This window comes from Amblyomma maculatum, chromosome 1 (assembly GCF_055883805.1).
Source record: "Amblyomma maculatum isolate TAMU_Amacu chromosome 1, ASM5588380v1, whole genome shotgun sequence".
Lineage (NCBI taxonomy): Eukaryota > Metazoa > Arthropoda > Arachnida > Ixodida > Ixodidae > Amblyomma > Amblyomma maculatum.
Window position 1 is genome coordinate 68,633,741 of NC_139344.1, and position 16,542 is coordinate 68,650,282.

At 46.8% G+C, this 16,542-nt stretch overlaps 1 protein-coding gene across 1 annotated transcript; it reads left to right on the forward strand.

The window, feature by feature from the left end:
• Window positions 1-12,680: 12,680 nt before the first annotated feature.
• VAChT (Vesicular acetylcholine transporter) lies at window positions 12,681-14,420 on the forward strand. Its single transcript, XM_084584994.1, has one exon. It carries the CDS (start codon window positions 12,681-12,683, stop codon window positions 14,418-14,420), a length of 1,740 nt encoding a protein of 579 aa, XP_084441120.1.
• Window positions 14,421-16,542: the final 2,122 nt, after the last annotated feature.

A 16,542-nucleotide genomic window follows, 5' to 3' on the forward strand; every position in this document is an offset into this window, starting at 1 on the left:
TGGGCGGGCTCTGCTGCGCTATCAGGAACTGCCAGGAAAAGCTGAAGAAGAGTAACCCGTTTGAATGCCAGGTTTCGCATAGGTCGAGATTAGTAGATTGCGCCTGCGCTGTCGTGTACGAAATTCCACTGTCATGCAATAAGGTATACATAGGTCGAACGAGTCGGTGCATAAATATTCGCCTGCGTGAACACCTCAGTTCACTGTCGGACACACGATATTCTCACTTGAAAGATCATTGTAGGGCTTGTGGGAAAGAAGGAAAGCAGAAAAACAAAAGTTGCCGCCCCTTGGTTTCAAAAACAAAGATTTTGTTTCGCCATAGGGACAAAACGACGAGAGAAATTACTGAGGCATATTACATCAGTAAGAAGCAGTCGCAGTGTGTCAGCCAGCCTTACTTGGTGCTTATCGAAAAAGAGGTTTTTTTTCTGGATATTGTTTGGTGATAATTTATCATTTGTAAAACGGGTCGTTGGGGAGAAGGGGAGGGGGAGCTTGTATGTTTGGTCTTGCTTGATAGGGTTTTTCACGTGGCTGATAAAGGAAGAAGATATCTCTTGAATTTTGCCTGATCAAGGGTTTCGTTCATTGTAACATCATGTGGCATATTTTTTGTATAAGAATCTGCTTTCTTCGTAATAAAAAATTTAGTTGCGAGTCAGCGCTCGTCTGTTGTGCGCCTCTTCTTGTGTGTTTCGTCTTTTCGCGCTGTTCCACCCACAATGCAATTGTACCAACTCGCCCAACTGTCCATCCTACTTCAATGTACTTTTTTCTCAGTAACATTTATTGCATAGAGTGCTAGAAAGCTCGCCTGCACAATATACACAAATCAAGAGTACTCATGCGAGAATTATGCCTTCGCTAAAATCGTACTCAGTGCGGATTAAGTGTTCAAAATTAAGTACAGCATATCGAGTGAATGCAACGACGCCCTTTTATCCAGCGATGAGATTGCATGACTTTATTCTGAGTGGCTAGCGTGATTCGCTGTTTATTTTTATATTGGTTCGGTGATTTTACGCCACGCGCAGTCGAAACCTTTTCATATACTTTAGCATGGGTTCTGCGAAATGCTTGAATCATAATTCATTTGACTTTTAAGGATGGGTGAAGCTTAGCACAAACGCCATTTTTGCAGTGATTGACCATATATTGGAAGAAACTTAGGTTTTACCACGCTTATCTAGTCCAATACTCTGCAGAGCTCGTGGGTAGCAAGCATATTTGCACCAGTCTGGATGGCTACACAAGGTCATCCTTAAATTCTACAGCGACGATCTCTTGAGCACTCAAGATCGCGAGTCCAGTTTAGTCAACTCATTGATGCATAGACCACTGATTTCGCTAAATTTTTCGGCACATATATGGGGTATGTGGCGCACAGGACTACTGCTAAATTTCGGATGAGTATGCAGTTTTTACATGTGCTTCTATTTTATTTTCGTGACAACTCCTTCCGATAACGACATATTTCGGAGGAGGATAATTCGTCCCGAATCGCGTGCCTGAGTCTAATCGTGCTACTTCCACTCCTCGAGTAAGCGGACTCACCCGACAGATGCGCTCACACTCCCGCAGAGCACGCTGGAAGCCGGCAGGTGTAGGGAGGGGAACTGTTCGGAGGGACCCACCGCGCGGGACTCAAAACTCCCCGCACCCGCGCTGCCGAACGCACTGCCGGGGGCCAAAACGTGCGGGCGAGAGCTGCTTCCGGCGATATATACTTAACCGAAACGTGACCGCAATGTCCAAACGTGCGCGAGTGCCGTGTACACCAGAGCCTCGTGCGGCCGTGGAGGAAAGGAGAGTACGTGGGATAACAGGCGCACGGGAGAAAGCCCGGTCCGCGTATACCGTCACGTACGCAACCGGCGGCTATCGTTCTTAGCTCGCCGCTGGCAGCACGAGAGCGTTTTTATAGACGCGGGGACTCGTCTATGCTCGTTGCGGCGAGAGCACAGGCGTGTACAGAGTTCGGGGATGATTCCCAGCGAAACAACGCCACCCGCGAAGAGAGCCTGAAACACGCCCGATCAATTTGTCTAGCATCTAGGATTAGTTCATAACCAGTAGCATTTTAAAGGACTTCCAGGAGGTATCGGAAGGGTGTGAATCTGTGGCTTGGTCATGAACGCTGCCAGCTCTTTCGATTGGTGACTTATCCGAGGAAGTAATGTACGCTTTCCCAAGTAAAAAAAAAAAAAAAAAAAGTAATTCAAACTTGCGGAAACAAGTGAGGTTTGTCCTAGTATCTTTGCGAAATGTTCATACAAACAACCTGTCACGGGCATCAAATTACGTCGTCGAATGTGCATCCTGACATTTGAGATGACAAAAAATCCAGTGAAATGTCGTCATGAATGCTTCCGAGCGTATTTAGCGGTTGGCAGATACCTCGGGATGAAATGCGTGCCTACCATTAAGACAAACCTGCAGATAGAGAAAAGAGCATGCCTTAAAGAAACATCGCTATAGTAATAATGGTACCTATGTACCACCTTGTGCCACGTTCTTCACTGGTCGATATGGTCACTGTCTTCCAAAGACTCCCTGCAACTAAGCGAAGCTTCTGACCGCATTTGGACTGGCGCATATAATGGTGAAGAGGTCTCTTACACATTCTTCCTGGGCTCAAAAATACTTGCCGAATATGTTCCGTATATCGTCAAAGAAAAAAAAAATTGGTTACCGCGGAATGCTTGGTCTTGTCCTTCGATTTAGCCACTGTCTCAGAGCAATCTTCAATGCGTCATGATACGATAGTGGATTAAGGAGTAAAGGTGCGTGACTTGCAATCCTTAATATTTAAAACTATCAAGAAACGTTTCAACACCGCCAGCTCGTTTCGTGATACTTGGTCTCAGAAGTTATTTAACGCTTCTCGTAAATACATAATTTTCCTCTGTGTGCATAAACCTAGGTGTACATAATAGGACGAAAACAGCAGCAAGGAAGAATACCTTGCTTAGCTGCACCAGCCTATAGAAAAAATTCAGCTGCTTCTTTATACTGTCGCGGTTTTCGTTTTAGGGACAGCTTTATGTACTGAGACGTTAGCCGGCTTGGGGCTGATAGGCTTCATCATCTGGTTTTATTAGCTCTTGCCAAAGCAAAAATCTCTTAATAAACGGGTGCAACGCTGGCATTGTTTGGGCGGACTGAAGCGTGCGTATGGCCCCATGCATTGCTGCTTGTCTTGGTGCCACAAAGCCGCGAAAAATCGCGGTCACGTGTTCCTATATAGCGGCGGGTGGTTGGCACGTCCGGACACGGAGTTCTGCCGAGTGGTGCAAACAGGCGGAACCCGAAGACTCGCGTGCGACGGTCTAACGCATCGATTTGTTGACGCGCACACGCCATGCGGTCAATGGCGCTCGGAGGAGACAGTCAGGGAACCGCAAAGCGGGCAGACAGAAGCCCAGCCAAGCAGGAACGCCGCGTCTCCGGTACATGTTTTGACATTGCGTAATAGAGAAATTCTAAGAATACGTCATTAGGGAAAGGAGGAGAAAAAATATACGCGTGTAGCTGCATTCGTAGCTGGGCAAGAGGAAACGAAGCAGGCAGTTTGCACAGCTTGCGGATGCGATATGGCGAAGGGGAAATTTAGACGAGCTTTTTAGACGCCGTGCGAAGGAACTTTACAGAGAGCTCACATCGACACTCAGTGCTAGCGCGTTGCGTGCAGATAATTAGGCGTGCTACTCAAGGGTGTATAGCGGACAAATAGACGCTAGCGGCAGTTCTGGAAGCGAAGCTTCGATTGTAGCTGCCTCCGCTTTGCAAAAACTAGGCGTGTGCGCAGAGGGCATGTCTCGAAGCTTGAGCCCAGGATTAAATGTAAATGGGATATCATAGGATGACGGAAGTTAAAGCGTGGTGTTTGGGCATTCACTAGAGCAACTGGGAGATTTGGTTTTATTCGGCTCGATTGAGAAGTGATGGTTAGACTTAAATAATTTCAATTCCTAACTACAGAATTTCAGAGACAAAGACCGAATAAAAGTCCTTGAGCCTCTTAGCAAACTTTGACAGCTTTAACCTTGTTAATGTAGATTGAATTATTATGAAAGTTACCAAACAAAAAAGCGCAGGGAGCCACTTCTCGAGAGGAGCAATATTACTGCTCTCAGATGAACAGCTCAGGAACGGCATTCCGATCTTTCATAGTTGTCCGTTCGTGTCTAAAAAAGTACTAGAACCTTATTAGCAAATTGGAAAGTGGCCCCGAGTTCGTTTTAACCATTTCTTCCTCTATTATACGTCTACGCATCCTTTGTTGAAACTGTCACATGTCAACAGGCTTACATCTCTCATGTGTATACGCCTAGGAAAACATAGCCGGTGTTTATTGGGCCACCCGCCGATGAGCGTCGCGGAAGCCTTACACACGCGCACCCACTGCCCGCCACGTGGTAAAATATACGTACTCGCAGTCGGTAGTTTACCTATTGCGTGTTCGGGAAGAAAGAATGGTATTTCTTTTTGATCAGGCAGGGCAGGTAAATGAAAAAACATAAAACCACTTGGAGACACGGGTACTCCGTCCGCCGGAAAGAATACAGAATGACCCTCGCGCTACTTTTTCCGGCAAATTCGCATCGCTTAACTTTTTCTCGATCATTCTGCACGAACTGAAGAAAATATATGCTACAGGGAAATAGGCTTGGGTTCCATTACCATTCTCAAGAGCATCTGTGTGTCTTCGAAGTTAAAATTAACTGCTACTTCATTCGGTTTCTCTCGGCGAAAAATTAATTTTTTCACCTTTTCATTTGCATTTCAGTTGTCTTGCTCGCATTTCATTTGGTATTCAGTGCGTGCCAGCCTTGTCGACAGGAACTCCTGGCGCGCAGCTGTTTTGAGCTCTGAACAATTCTATGGACATTGTCGGTGAACCATTTGGAGAACGTCCAACAACAATAAGAGCGGGAGCCTTCTCTGGTTCCTTACGGAAAATAATTTACTTGAGTTTTTATAATATGCCCTATGGAAAACTTGCGTAATAAAAAAAAAAATAAAACTCTATGGACGTACCTCACGGTTAAATTGAATCGCTGTAGAAAATATTTGTGTGCACTTTAGTATAGCGCATTTTTTTCTCACCTAGGTAAACGACGAGAAGGTGAACATGTTGCTGTATTCAGCGTCACTTTTCTCGTTTAAGGTGAATCATGCTCAGGGCGGGATTCTATAGGCCTTTTCCCATTTCTCTTCAGTTTCTAGGGTTTCTCTTTCTTCAGCCCCAGTACAGTGAAGTTTGGGCGCATTTCGCTGTAGTTTTTGTCACTAGCTTCTACATGCTCTCCTGGGGCGAATTTCTGCAACAATGACTTTTGTTGGGGTTGGTGGTCCACTCTTCTACAAGACGTTTGGTCTGATTGCTTCGTAGAAAACGGGGATTTTTCTGCTGTTTTTTGTGATAAAACTAAATTCCTCATCGAGGGGATGTTGTACGAAGGCCGCCCTCAATTTCCCACTGGTGCTTTCGAACGGAACTCCTCTGTGCTCGCTATAGCCGCATAACGTTAAGACTATAGTAAATAACTTGTCATGTAGTGCGTCTTTCACAACCCAGGTGTCGCCTAGAACAATTACGGCGACTCTCCAACTCTCCCATGACTAGCTGCAAACACTATAGGCTCGGCCAAATGACTATCATGGCGGCGCGACACCTATAGCACGACGCGCCAGAATACCTGGCGGCAGAAAGCAGAAATTTGAATAGGCAGGAGGAAGGGGAGGGGGCGAGAGGAGAAGTGGCTGTGTCTCTAGGATGGAAAATATATTGGGAGCGGGGGTCGGAGAGCTTCTGTTTACCGACCAATCAATGCCACTTCATACGCGATGCATGAAGGGAGTGCAAGGAGGAATAGCGAGTGGAGGAGCGGAGGGGCGACAGTCGATGCCGCGTCGGCGGACGACGTTTCCTCGTCTACTCGGCGAGGCAGTGCGGTCACGCCATGGATTGATCTGTCCACTCAGGTTCTAAATGCATCCTTGCATTCTGAGCCATATCGAACGTTGAGCGACATCTAAAGGCCAACAAAAAAAATGGGCGTATAATGTACTTGGAACGAAAGCAACCAGTGAAACCCCAACGACAGATCTTGCCACAAGCAGTGAGCAGTTTGTAAATGAGCAGATAGGAAAAGGAAATTTGTGTGGATTCGAAGGAAAGAAAAGAGTAAAGGCAGTCTGTATAAACGTATAAACGCGGGCTTATTCCTTTCGAGACCTTTTCATTTTGGCTAGCAGAAAAAAAAACAAAACAAAAGCAAGCCGTCTATCATCTTTGGACCCGAGCGATTCAATAAAGAAAAAAGTATCAGCAAGTGATCTTTAATATGTGGGGCACAAGCGTTGAAGTTTGCGCGAACATCGGAGTGATTTGTGCCTGGAGTCGCGAAGATAAATGTTCTCCGAGAAAGCAAACACCTTTCTTGTGCGGAAGCGTATGGCCGTCGAAACAGGCGGCCGATAACACCCGACGGTGCAGGACTATTTTTGGAGTCTTATGCTATATGCACCGATGCTGAGTACACAGTAAAGCGTCCCTCTAACGTTGATGAAAGCAAATGCAGTTAGGCAATATATACGCGCTAATAAACAACGCCTTTTTTATTGGGACCTACGAAACTACTTGTGCCGGTTCAATTACCAACGTTTCCAAAAGAAGGCTTTAAGCGTCACTTGTCCGTCAAGTTTTTAAGTGCGCCCTGACAAACTAAAGTAGGACTGTATCAAGAAATTACCGTGCTCTTCCCATAGGGACGCCGATTCCCTTGCAAGCGCAGCTCTTAAAAGCTAGGGAAGTCCAAAAACGAAATGAAGACGCCAGTATGCAGGTATGTTCCATTTCCAGAATGGAAGCTTGTCCGCCAAATATCACGACTGAAAAAAATATGCTTTTTTTTTTTTTTTTTTTTAATGTGAAAGCAATACTTCGCTACGTTCACAGATTTCTGTCCGCAGACCGCGTCAACAAAATCGTGTCCGCAGCAGTTGTGAGTAATTGAAAAGCGGTAAAGGTTAATGAGTGGTATCAGTCGACAGAGCGCGACGTAATGTTGTGTCCGAAAAAATAATTAGGCCAAGAAGTTCATTAGGTAATTAGTTACAGGCAAAAATGTAAAAGTACGCAGCAGTTCAGTAATTGAGAAGCGGTAGAAGTTATTGAGTGGTATCAATCGATAGAGCGAGACGTAATGTTGTGTCCGAAAAAAATAATTTGGTCAGTAAGTTATTTAGGTAATTACTTAGGGGCAAAAAAAATGTAAAAGTAACGGCGAAAATGATCTCATTAATGAGCCAATGGCTTGTCGCCACATTTGAATGTTTCAAATACTAAAATAGTTAATTAAGTCAGTCAATTAAGGTGACGTCAAGATGTAGTAAATACTAAATAGTTAATTAAATCTGTCAATTAGGGTGACGTCAAAGTTGTGACGTCACACAACCTGAAGTTGAGCCAAAAAAGGGCATATGAGAAATTTCCGCGCATTTTGAAAGTACCAAAGACTAAAGTGAGTAAACAAGAAGTGAATTAATGTGACGTAGAGGATTTGACGTCACGCAACCGGAAGTAGAGCCGAAATATGGCCATAGTAAGAGATGGCGCGCAATTTTAAAGTACCAAAGACTAAAATGAGTAAACAAGAAGTGAATTAAGCAACTAGAAGCAACCAACAGCAGCATCCGTGCGTTCGCATTACTCCAATGCAGATTCTGCAGTGCTCTTTATTTTTTAAAATTGCAGTGCCTGTTACAAGGCCCACAGATGTCATCCTGACAGGCGGTTCCACACCGTAGCACAGCGGCCACGAGCAAGTCGGGCGCAGATAGCTCCGCCTCGGCGCTTTGAGGCCAGATTGCGATCGACATGGATTGTGTACCGATGCAGCGGCTATTAGCGAGGCCGCACTCGAAGTGAAATTAGCAGCTGCGAGCCCGTCTGACCCTCAGGTGATTCCAGCAGGGTGACAAAATTTCAGCGTGGAGCGATCTACGTCGCACGGACGGACTTCCACTGTGTTACGGTGTGAAACCGCCTATCGAGGTTGCATGTGTGGCCCTTGTAAAGCGCTCTACAATATTTAAAGAACTTGTTTTTATCGGCTATACTATTTGGAGGACGAGCTCCAAATCTGCAAATACAACATACCCTATAAAATAAAAATGAAAATTATTTACAGCAGTTAATTAGCGAACTAATTAAAACAATCTGCCTCTTGCCTGATGACCGCTGTAGCCCCAGTACAGTCCCAGTGTTAAAATTGGCAACATAATCTCGATGCAAAAGGGAATTCCTGTCAGGTTACACAGTTGTTGAGAGCCCTGGAACTTTGTCACCGACACCGAAGCAATTTAAGCGCTGTTTGCATATTTAATATAGCATGTTCAGTTATTAGGCCTATTGACGCATGCAAATTTCTGTAGCGCATAATAAGGGACTGGTTACTCTTTAGATATTCTAAGAGCAGTCATGAATCTAGGAAGGAAAGCTAGAAAACTTTCTAAGCAACTTCGTAGTTGAAGAAAACCCCAGACCAGAGCAAATTCTCATTGAACTATGAAGTTCCTCTGAAACTTCGTAGGTGAAAAAAATACCCGGCCTGAGCGAATTCATATTCACCTACGACGTTTCTGAAAGTGTTCTGAAAGTTTCAGAAAGTTTCCATGCTAGCCGTATGGCTGCCCTTTTGTGGATGCTGAAGAGCAACGAACGTTCATCGTCTTGTTCAAATGTTTTTGTATTGTGTGCTGGGACACCTTGAATTAGCCGGCTTAAATAGTTCGTGGAATAAAGGAGTGCCCTTCAATCAATCAAACAATCAATCATTAATTTCACAAAAGGCTCAAACTGCAAAAAATGTTGGGCCAAGGCGAATGGCCTTTGTTAGAAACGCTTGTTTAAATGTAAACAAAATCCACAAATTTTGCGTCTTTCGCAAAGATTCTAATCTGGTAGCCTTGGTGAGTACAGGAATGACCGTCTTCCTAGACAGTCCCAACCCTTTATTGCTGTTCTAATTCCTTCCCTGAAAATGCACCAAGAAACTATAACACTGTGGCCTGCTAAACCGCAGTCCACTAGCACTGATCTTTACTGCAGCATAGCGCGGTTGCTTTCGTTTTGTCCTATCTATCACTGTGACTCGAACGCAGAGGAGCTGACAAAATGGAAATACCAAACTGCGACTTTCTCCCGTAGGGCTGTTAAAGTCCTTGCCCAGGCTGTTGTTTAGTTAACGCACTGAACAGCCTTTTCAGTCTTCTGCCTAGTTTCTAATCAGTTATATTTCAGCGATGAAATGATCACATTATTAGCTTCGCAAAATCTAAAGCACGCACAAAAAATTTCCCTCTTCATGTGCAGCAACCTATAAGGTAACGCCTTCCATCTGCGCGTCATTATACTTCTACTTCTTCGTCTCTCTCTATTCGATTCCTGCGGCCCTAAGCATTACTTTCTCCAATGGATCTCGTCTCCATGCGTTTCCGCGTTTCCCGAAATAGTCGTCCGCCTGATGCCTGTTTCGAGAGAGAAAAAGAAGGACAGGGCAGGGGGAGAGCGTAGTGCCAGACCCTTTATCTTTTCACCGAAGACTACGAAGGCGCAGGTTTGATTCTCCCCGCCTAACATACACCGGGTCGCCTAAGTGTATGCGCGCAACGAGCACGGACGCCAGGCGTCCGCACAAAACTGCGATCCTCGGGGATACAGGTCTGCTACATAGGGGACTAATTTAGCCTATTAAGACGCGACCCTCTCGCGCCCTCCGTCCGCCCCTGAATGTTTAATGCGGGTAGAGAGGGGAGCCGGCCCCAACCGCCTCTGCCGCCGCTCAGAACGAATTCAGGGCGGAAACGCCGGCCCGCAAGCGGCACTTTGGCAGGCTCAAAGCGCTATCGAGGCGTTCTACTAACGTGTGGTAGGGAGGCAATGTTCTCTGGAATCTGGCATTGCGCCTCAGTGCGTCTCGCATGCGAGAGCTGATGTGAACCGGGATTTAAATTCGGATTGGCTTTGGCTCGGTTTACACTTAGATCAGGGCGATGAAGTTTTAATCTGGCACCCCTTACGAAGTTGGTTTTTCGGTTTGCTTTTGGCCGCGTATCGGCTAAGTGTGAAATGATTGGAGGAAGCACGAACAATCTCGCTTGAAACGTTTTTTGTCCCTGCTGTAATTAAAATAAAACTTCGTTTTGTTTTTGTTTTTTCGTTTAACTTGTTGACGGCCACGTTACAATGGTAATGCGGGCCCTTGAATAAATTGCCTGGACGAACCAACAATATCGTGCGATTCTGCAGTGTCACCCAGTAATGGAAAACTTGACGGAATAAAGTGGTCGAAGTGGACAGCAGCGTAAACTTCGCAAACTTTCTTCAGCGAACTAACCAAGCCCGAACAGAAGCGGATAATAGTAGCTTCTGACACGTGTTTTCGATCTAATTTTCGGACTTGCGTGCAAGCGTTCTCATCACCGGGTTATTTCTTTTAACGTCAAGAAATGTAATATGCGAGAGATGCGTCGGTGAGGTCTGGGCAGGTGAAGTGTACAGCAAAGCGGACATCATATACGCGGTAAATCCCAATAATTAGAGAGTTAATGTAATTGAAGCTAGTTGTTCAACCACTTGATTTGTATTTTAAAGGTCAAGGTTACATTACGAAATCGAAGGCCGTCAACATCACAGGTGAACCAAGATGTTTAAATTTCGTTACGGTGTGCACTTTGTAAAATGGCGTTGCTGCGCGTGGTATTTTCGCTAAAGTCTAGTGATGTCCCTCTATATCATCAAAAAGACAAGCGGCGTATGTGTTTCGTGCTTAGGAAAAATGATAGATGCCATTTGATAAATATGCGATGTTGAAAAGCCGACTCCTCGAGCTGTCAAAGGTTTATTTTTGAGGTTTCATATTTCGAACCACATTGTCAATTAAGAAAATTTTAATCAAGTGCTCACATTTGATGCTGATTGCCTTCAAGTTCGCAATATTATCTTTCGCCTAAAATCACAAATAAAAATTGGTCGCTTATTTTTGGTAAATAATAGTTCAATTGTTGACCTCTATCATGTACCATAATATCTTCCGGGATCTCTAATCAACCTGCTCTGACCACAACGGCGTATCTGACACTTTTTTTTTAAGATAACATTCTATGAACGTTAAAAATTACTCGGGAATTAACCCTGGCAAATTTTCCCTCCTAGGTTTAGCTCTGGGGAAATAATTAGCCGGGGTTTGGCAAAGTGTTAAACGTCGTTGTTGGCTTGGTTTTTGGCGAAAGGAAAGGCGCAGTATCCGTCTCGGACTTCGGTGGGCATCTGTACTTACAATCAACAGCATACAATTCATGGTACGTATACCACCGGTTCAGATCCCTGACACAGACTGGGCTCTAATTTGACTAGAAGAAGGATGCTAAAAATGGGAAACAAAGTTCTATGACACCAGCCTGAACGCTGCGCAAGAAACGGCTGAGTCACATTTTGGTATGAAGTCTCAAAGTTCATTTTCACGTCACTCATGACGCAAGTAAGTTTTCGCCTTAAGAAATCAGCCCATATATTCGAGCAGGGTAAAGAGCAAATACAGGATGAAAAGAAAGATAAAAAGTAAACTGAGCGTAAACCGTAAACTGTAAAAGAAAGAAAGAAAGAAAGCGTAATCGCTTACTGCATGTCAATATGGCGTTGGTTAGCGTTGTCTGCTGTGGGAAGCAGTATGTATTTCTGTCTTTCCGAAATAAAGATATCAGCTTACAGTTAGCGATTGTATTGGGTTCTTTCTTTTGTAACTGTAAATTTAAATCTGCTACTGTTTCCCAGCCTCGAGGAGATGCTGATGCCTGATTTTATGACATCTTTGTAGTGACTGTGCTGGAGGTGTAGGAAATTACGTTGCACATGAACACCACGAGTCAGTGTACAATGGCTCCAATGACTCTTCTAATATTATTTCCCGCGCATTCGTGGGGCATACCACGTGTCATAGATTCGGTCATGCATCTATGCTTGCTTTGAAAGAAGTGTTGTTCCTGCCATTATATTCCCATTTGAACGAGTTCAACAAATAAGAAAAATTGTTCAAATCAATCGGCAGAAATAATTATCTCCTCGTGAACTCGAGCGTCCGAGTCGTCCTTCATGTGGAGGCCGACACTAAGGTCGGAACCAGATGAGGTGCCGCAGGCATGCAAGACCTGACGTCAGCGTGCAAATTAAGGGTGGCCTAAAATGAGCAGCACGGTTTCATTGGTGTGTACGAATCGTTTGCGGGGCAAGGAGCTGTTGTGTTCTTGTGCCCGCAGTGCGATGTGTGCTCGGGAGTGTTCTTATCACAGTGCACAAGAGAGAGGGCGGCTTGGCTGGGCCCCGGCAAGCTGTCCCGATGGCTCCGGCGCAAGCGTTTCTTTGACGCCGAGCAGGCTCGCGACGTTAACGCTAAGTGAGGCCTTGCGAGGAGCAAACGTGTGAGAAGCCTTGGGCTCTCTCTGACGCCTGTGCCAGCCGCCACGCCACGCCGCCCTCGTGCTGTAGGCGTCCCTCCCGAGCCGAGGCCCTCATGTCTGTCTCTGTCTGTCTCTGTCCCCAAGGGAGGAGGAGGAGCAGCCGAGGGCGGCGGCGGCGGCGGCTGCACGGGCGGCTCCCGCAGCCAGCAGCCATGGCGGTCTTGCCAATCATCAACCAAGACACGTCGCAGCTATGGCGCCGTATCAACGACAAAATCGAGGAGCCCAAAAGCCAGAGGCGGCTCATCCTCATCATCGTCTGCGTGGCCCTTCTGCTCGACAACATGCTGTACATGGTCATCGTGCCCATAATTCCACAGTACTTGCGCAGCATCGACGCTTGGTACACGCACACCGAGGGCGGAAACATGTCCTCGTTCGTGGTCAACGCCACCGTCAACGGGGTGGTCACGAACCGCACCGAGTGGCGCCGCACTGGCGGCCATATCGTCTACGAAGGGGAAGAGTCGGCCGTCGGTGTCCTATTTGCCTCCAAGGCCATCGTTCAGCTGTTCGTGAACCCTTTCTCGGGAGCCCTCATTGACAGGATTGGTTACGACATTCCCATGATGATTGGCCTCACTATAATGTTCCTGTCGACGGCCATATTTGCCTGCGGCACGAGCTACGGCGTCCTCTTCTTCGCCAGGAGTCTGCAAGGCGTTGGCTCTGCATTCGCGGACACCTCTGGCCTCGCCATGATCGCCGACCGATTCACTGAGGAGACCGAGCGCACCAAAGCGCTGGGCATCGCACTGGCCTTCATCTCTTTTGGCTGTCTCGTGGCGCCGCCTTTCGGTGGTCTCCTGTACGAGTTCGCCGGCAAAGAAGTCCCCTTTATCATCCTCTCCCTGGTCTCGCTCATCGACGGCATCCTCCTACTGTTCGTCATGCAGCCTGTAAAGCAACAGATGCGCGCTATGGGTGTCGAGCGACCCCCCGGCACCCCTATTTGGCGCCTCTTCATCGATCCATACATCGCGGTGGCCGCTGGTGCGCTCATGATGTCCAATGTGTCACTGGCGTTCCTAGAACCGACCATCTCCATCTGGATGAAAGACAACATGCACGTGGACGACTGGCAGATCGGCCTCATCTGGCTGCCGGCTTTCTTCCCACATGTGGCGGGCGTCTACCTGACGGTGCGCATGGCGCGCAAATACCCTCAATATCAGTGGGCAATTGCCTGTTTTGGCTTGGCGCTCGAAGGGCTGAGCAGCTTCATCGTTCCCTTCGCACGCTCCTACTGGGTCCTCATCATCCCGCTCTCCGGCATCTGCTTCGGCATCGCCCAGGTCGACACCTCTCTGCTCCCGACGCTGGGATACTTGGTGGACGTGCGATATGTGTCTGTTTACGGCTCCATCTACGCTATCGCCGACATCTCCTACTCGCTTGCATACGCAATCGGCCCCATCATTGCCGGAGGGATTGTGGAGAGCATCGGCTTTACAGCCCTCAACATCTTCATAGCCATCTCGAACCTCCTGTACTGTCCGCTGCTCATGTCGCTGCGCCACATCTACGACTACAAGCCATTCGAGAGCGAGGCAAATATACTGATGCAGGACCCTCCAGCCAAGGAGTATCAGACCTACAGGCTGCAAGACGGCACGGCGGCTCCAATCCCGGTCACTAACCACGTGCAGCAGACCTCGTTCATGGAAGGCGGCACAGTCGCCACAACGCAGGGGCAGACCCAACAGCAGCCGCAGCAGCTTCAGCAGTTCCCAGCTACGGGCAAACCCCAGACACCTCAACATCAGCAGACACAGAGGCCTCCGCACAAGCGCCCCGCCGCCAAGAAGCATGTGCGAGTCAGAGGCTACAGGTCTTCGGACATGGAGATGATGATCACCAGCTCAGAGGAAGAAGAAGGTGACCTCGAGTGACGTGCCTCTTTCTGATGGCTAGACGTCGCTTATACTCGTGGTCGTGCTCATCATCGATGCTTCGGTCTGCTTCGCGCGATTATAAAGCTGGTTCTCATCAGCCCCTATCGTGACTAGAAGAGGATGACTCTGAGTGATGTGTGGACTGCTCGGTGATTTTTTTTTTTTTTTTTTTGCTCGGTGTGCATACATATGTACATCTAGAAACTCCAGCCTTTAGGGTATTGAAATGAAAGCGGCGTGTTTACTGTACTACACGTTCTTCGCTCCCCTACAGAGTTTAGCGTAACATGTTTCCCTCGTCATATCGCAACCAGAGAAACTTGCTAGACAACGGAGATGTCGGAGAAAGGCAGTCATAGTGGTAATTGGCCGTTGCATGTCCTAGCGACTATGTGACACGAAATGGGAAAACCTTTTATCAATGAGAGTGCTCTGGAGCATGTTGGAGGGTCCCGATTTGACGTGTTGTACGCATCCTTTCGCAAGAAGCTTCTTGCCAACGTCGTGATCGAACGCATCGAAGCAGAAGCCTAGCATGGTTGTGCCTCGCAATAATTTGTAGTTCTGGCGCCGGACCGACTGGTTCGATGATTGCCGCGGAGCCTTCGTCAAGCTTGAGATATGCGCGGAGGAGCTGCGATAAACTAGCCGTGGGAGCATGAGTATGTCGCTGAATGGTGCAGTGAGTTCAGTACTGTGTGCAAAATACATGACAACTATGGATTGAAAGAAGGGTAAAGCGATGTCACAACCACATTTCGTTTAAGAATTCACTCCTCTGGTATCAAAAGCAGCTCGCATTGCGGTAGCGCCTGCGCTATTATTTAAGCGGGCTTAGTTGGGAAATGTGTACGCTCTGGCAACAACATGGGCTCTGTATTAGAGAAGGCGAGGGTTGCATCAATCCTATTATTTAATATAACGAGATGTCTTCTAAGTCGTTTGGCCCGTTTTGAAGGTTGTATTAATCCGGACTATACTGCAACAATATGTGCTCGCCATGGCCAGTGTACTGATGTCTTACGCCTGTCGAATGCTCCGCATACACGGCCACGCCAGGATAGCCTTCGCAATACCCTAGGCTGGGTCTTGCACTTGACTCGCTGCTCCTCGATAGCTTGTGAGCATGCAAAGGAGGCAGAGTCATACAGGGAACAAGCATGGAGCAGGGATCGCGTGATACCGGGTGTGTCAGTCGCTAGTTCATAGTATTAAATGAAACAGGAGAGCATTGCGTCGTGGCAATGTTTCCTAGCAAACCCTGCACAAGAGACAAGCAGCCTCACAGAACATATTTTTCTCTCTCCATACAAGGTCGATGCAAAACCTTTGCTCATAGGCTGCGTTTGCGGTGCTAAAGATGTTGTTAGAGACCCGAAAGCTCGGAGTTAAAGTTGGAAGAGCACTGAGAGAAAGCGCAGAGTGATAAGAAACACCTGTTTTAAGCCGCCTTCGCAGCACACTTCAGAACAGCTTCAATCGAACGCGAACACGAAGTGCCGACAACACAGCCTTCAGGCAGGCACGCTTGAGAATGCGCCAAGCTGAACAAAATTCTTTCAACACGGCTGTCTAGCCACACGCGGCGTGTTCAGCACGTGAATGTTTTACATTTTGTACCTTCTATAAATATCTACACTAATGCTTTCTTTTAAGAAGTCCTCCGCGACACCTTTTCATCCTAAAGAGACAAACAAACAAAAAAAAATGAGAAAAGGGAACCTGCGTTTTGATTCATTTGGTTCATTCAAAATGAACCAGGCAATGCCGACATTTCATCTTTGTTAGTTCAATTGGAAACTCCTGATCACTCTGTCAAATCCACGTATTTCGGCTAGGAATTAGCTACATAAACAGGCACTCTTTAAGTGTCAACAAAAGATGGTACTTCGCTTAAGCTTCTTTCCATTCAAACAATTTTCTCAGTCTGACAAGATGGTACTTCACTTGATAGTAACACGTGGATTCAATATTTATTCGGGATTAGAGCAAAACGAATCACTAGTCAAGTAAGCAATACACGTCTATCATTCAAATTTATGTAAGCATGTCGTTCTTTCACTCCGTCTTGTTAAATTTTTGTCTCATCGTCGAAGTTTATCGCTTTTTTGCGTATTGA

Excerpts from the sequence above, each read along its gene's own strand:
- VAChT (XM_084584994.1), top strand. The coding sequence starts at position 12,681 with ATGGCGGTCTTGCCAATCATCAACCAAGACACGTCGCAGCTATGGCGC.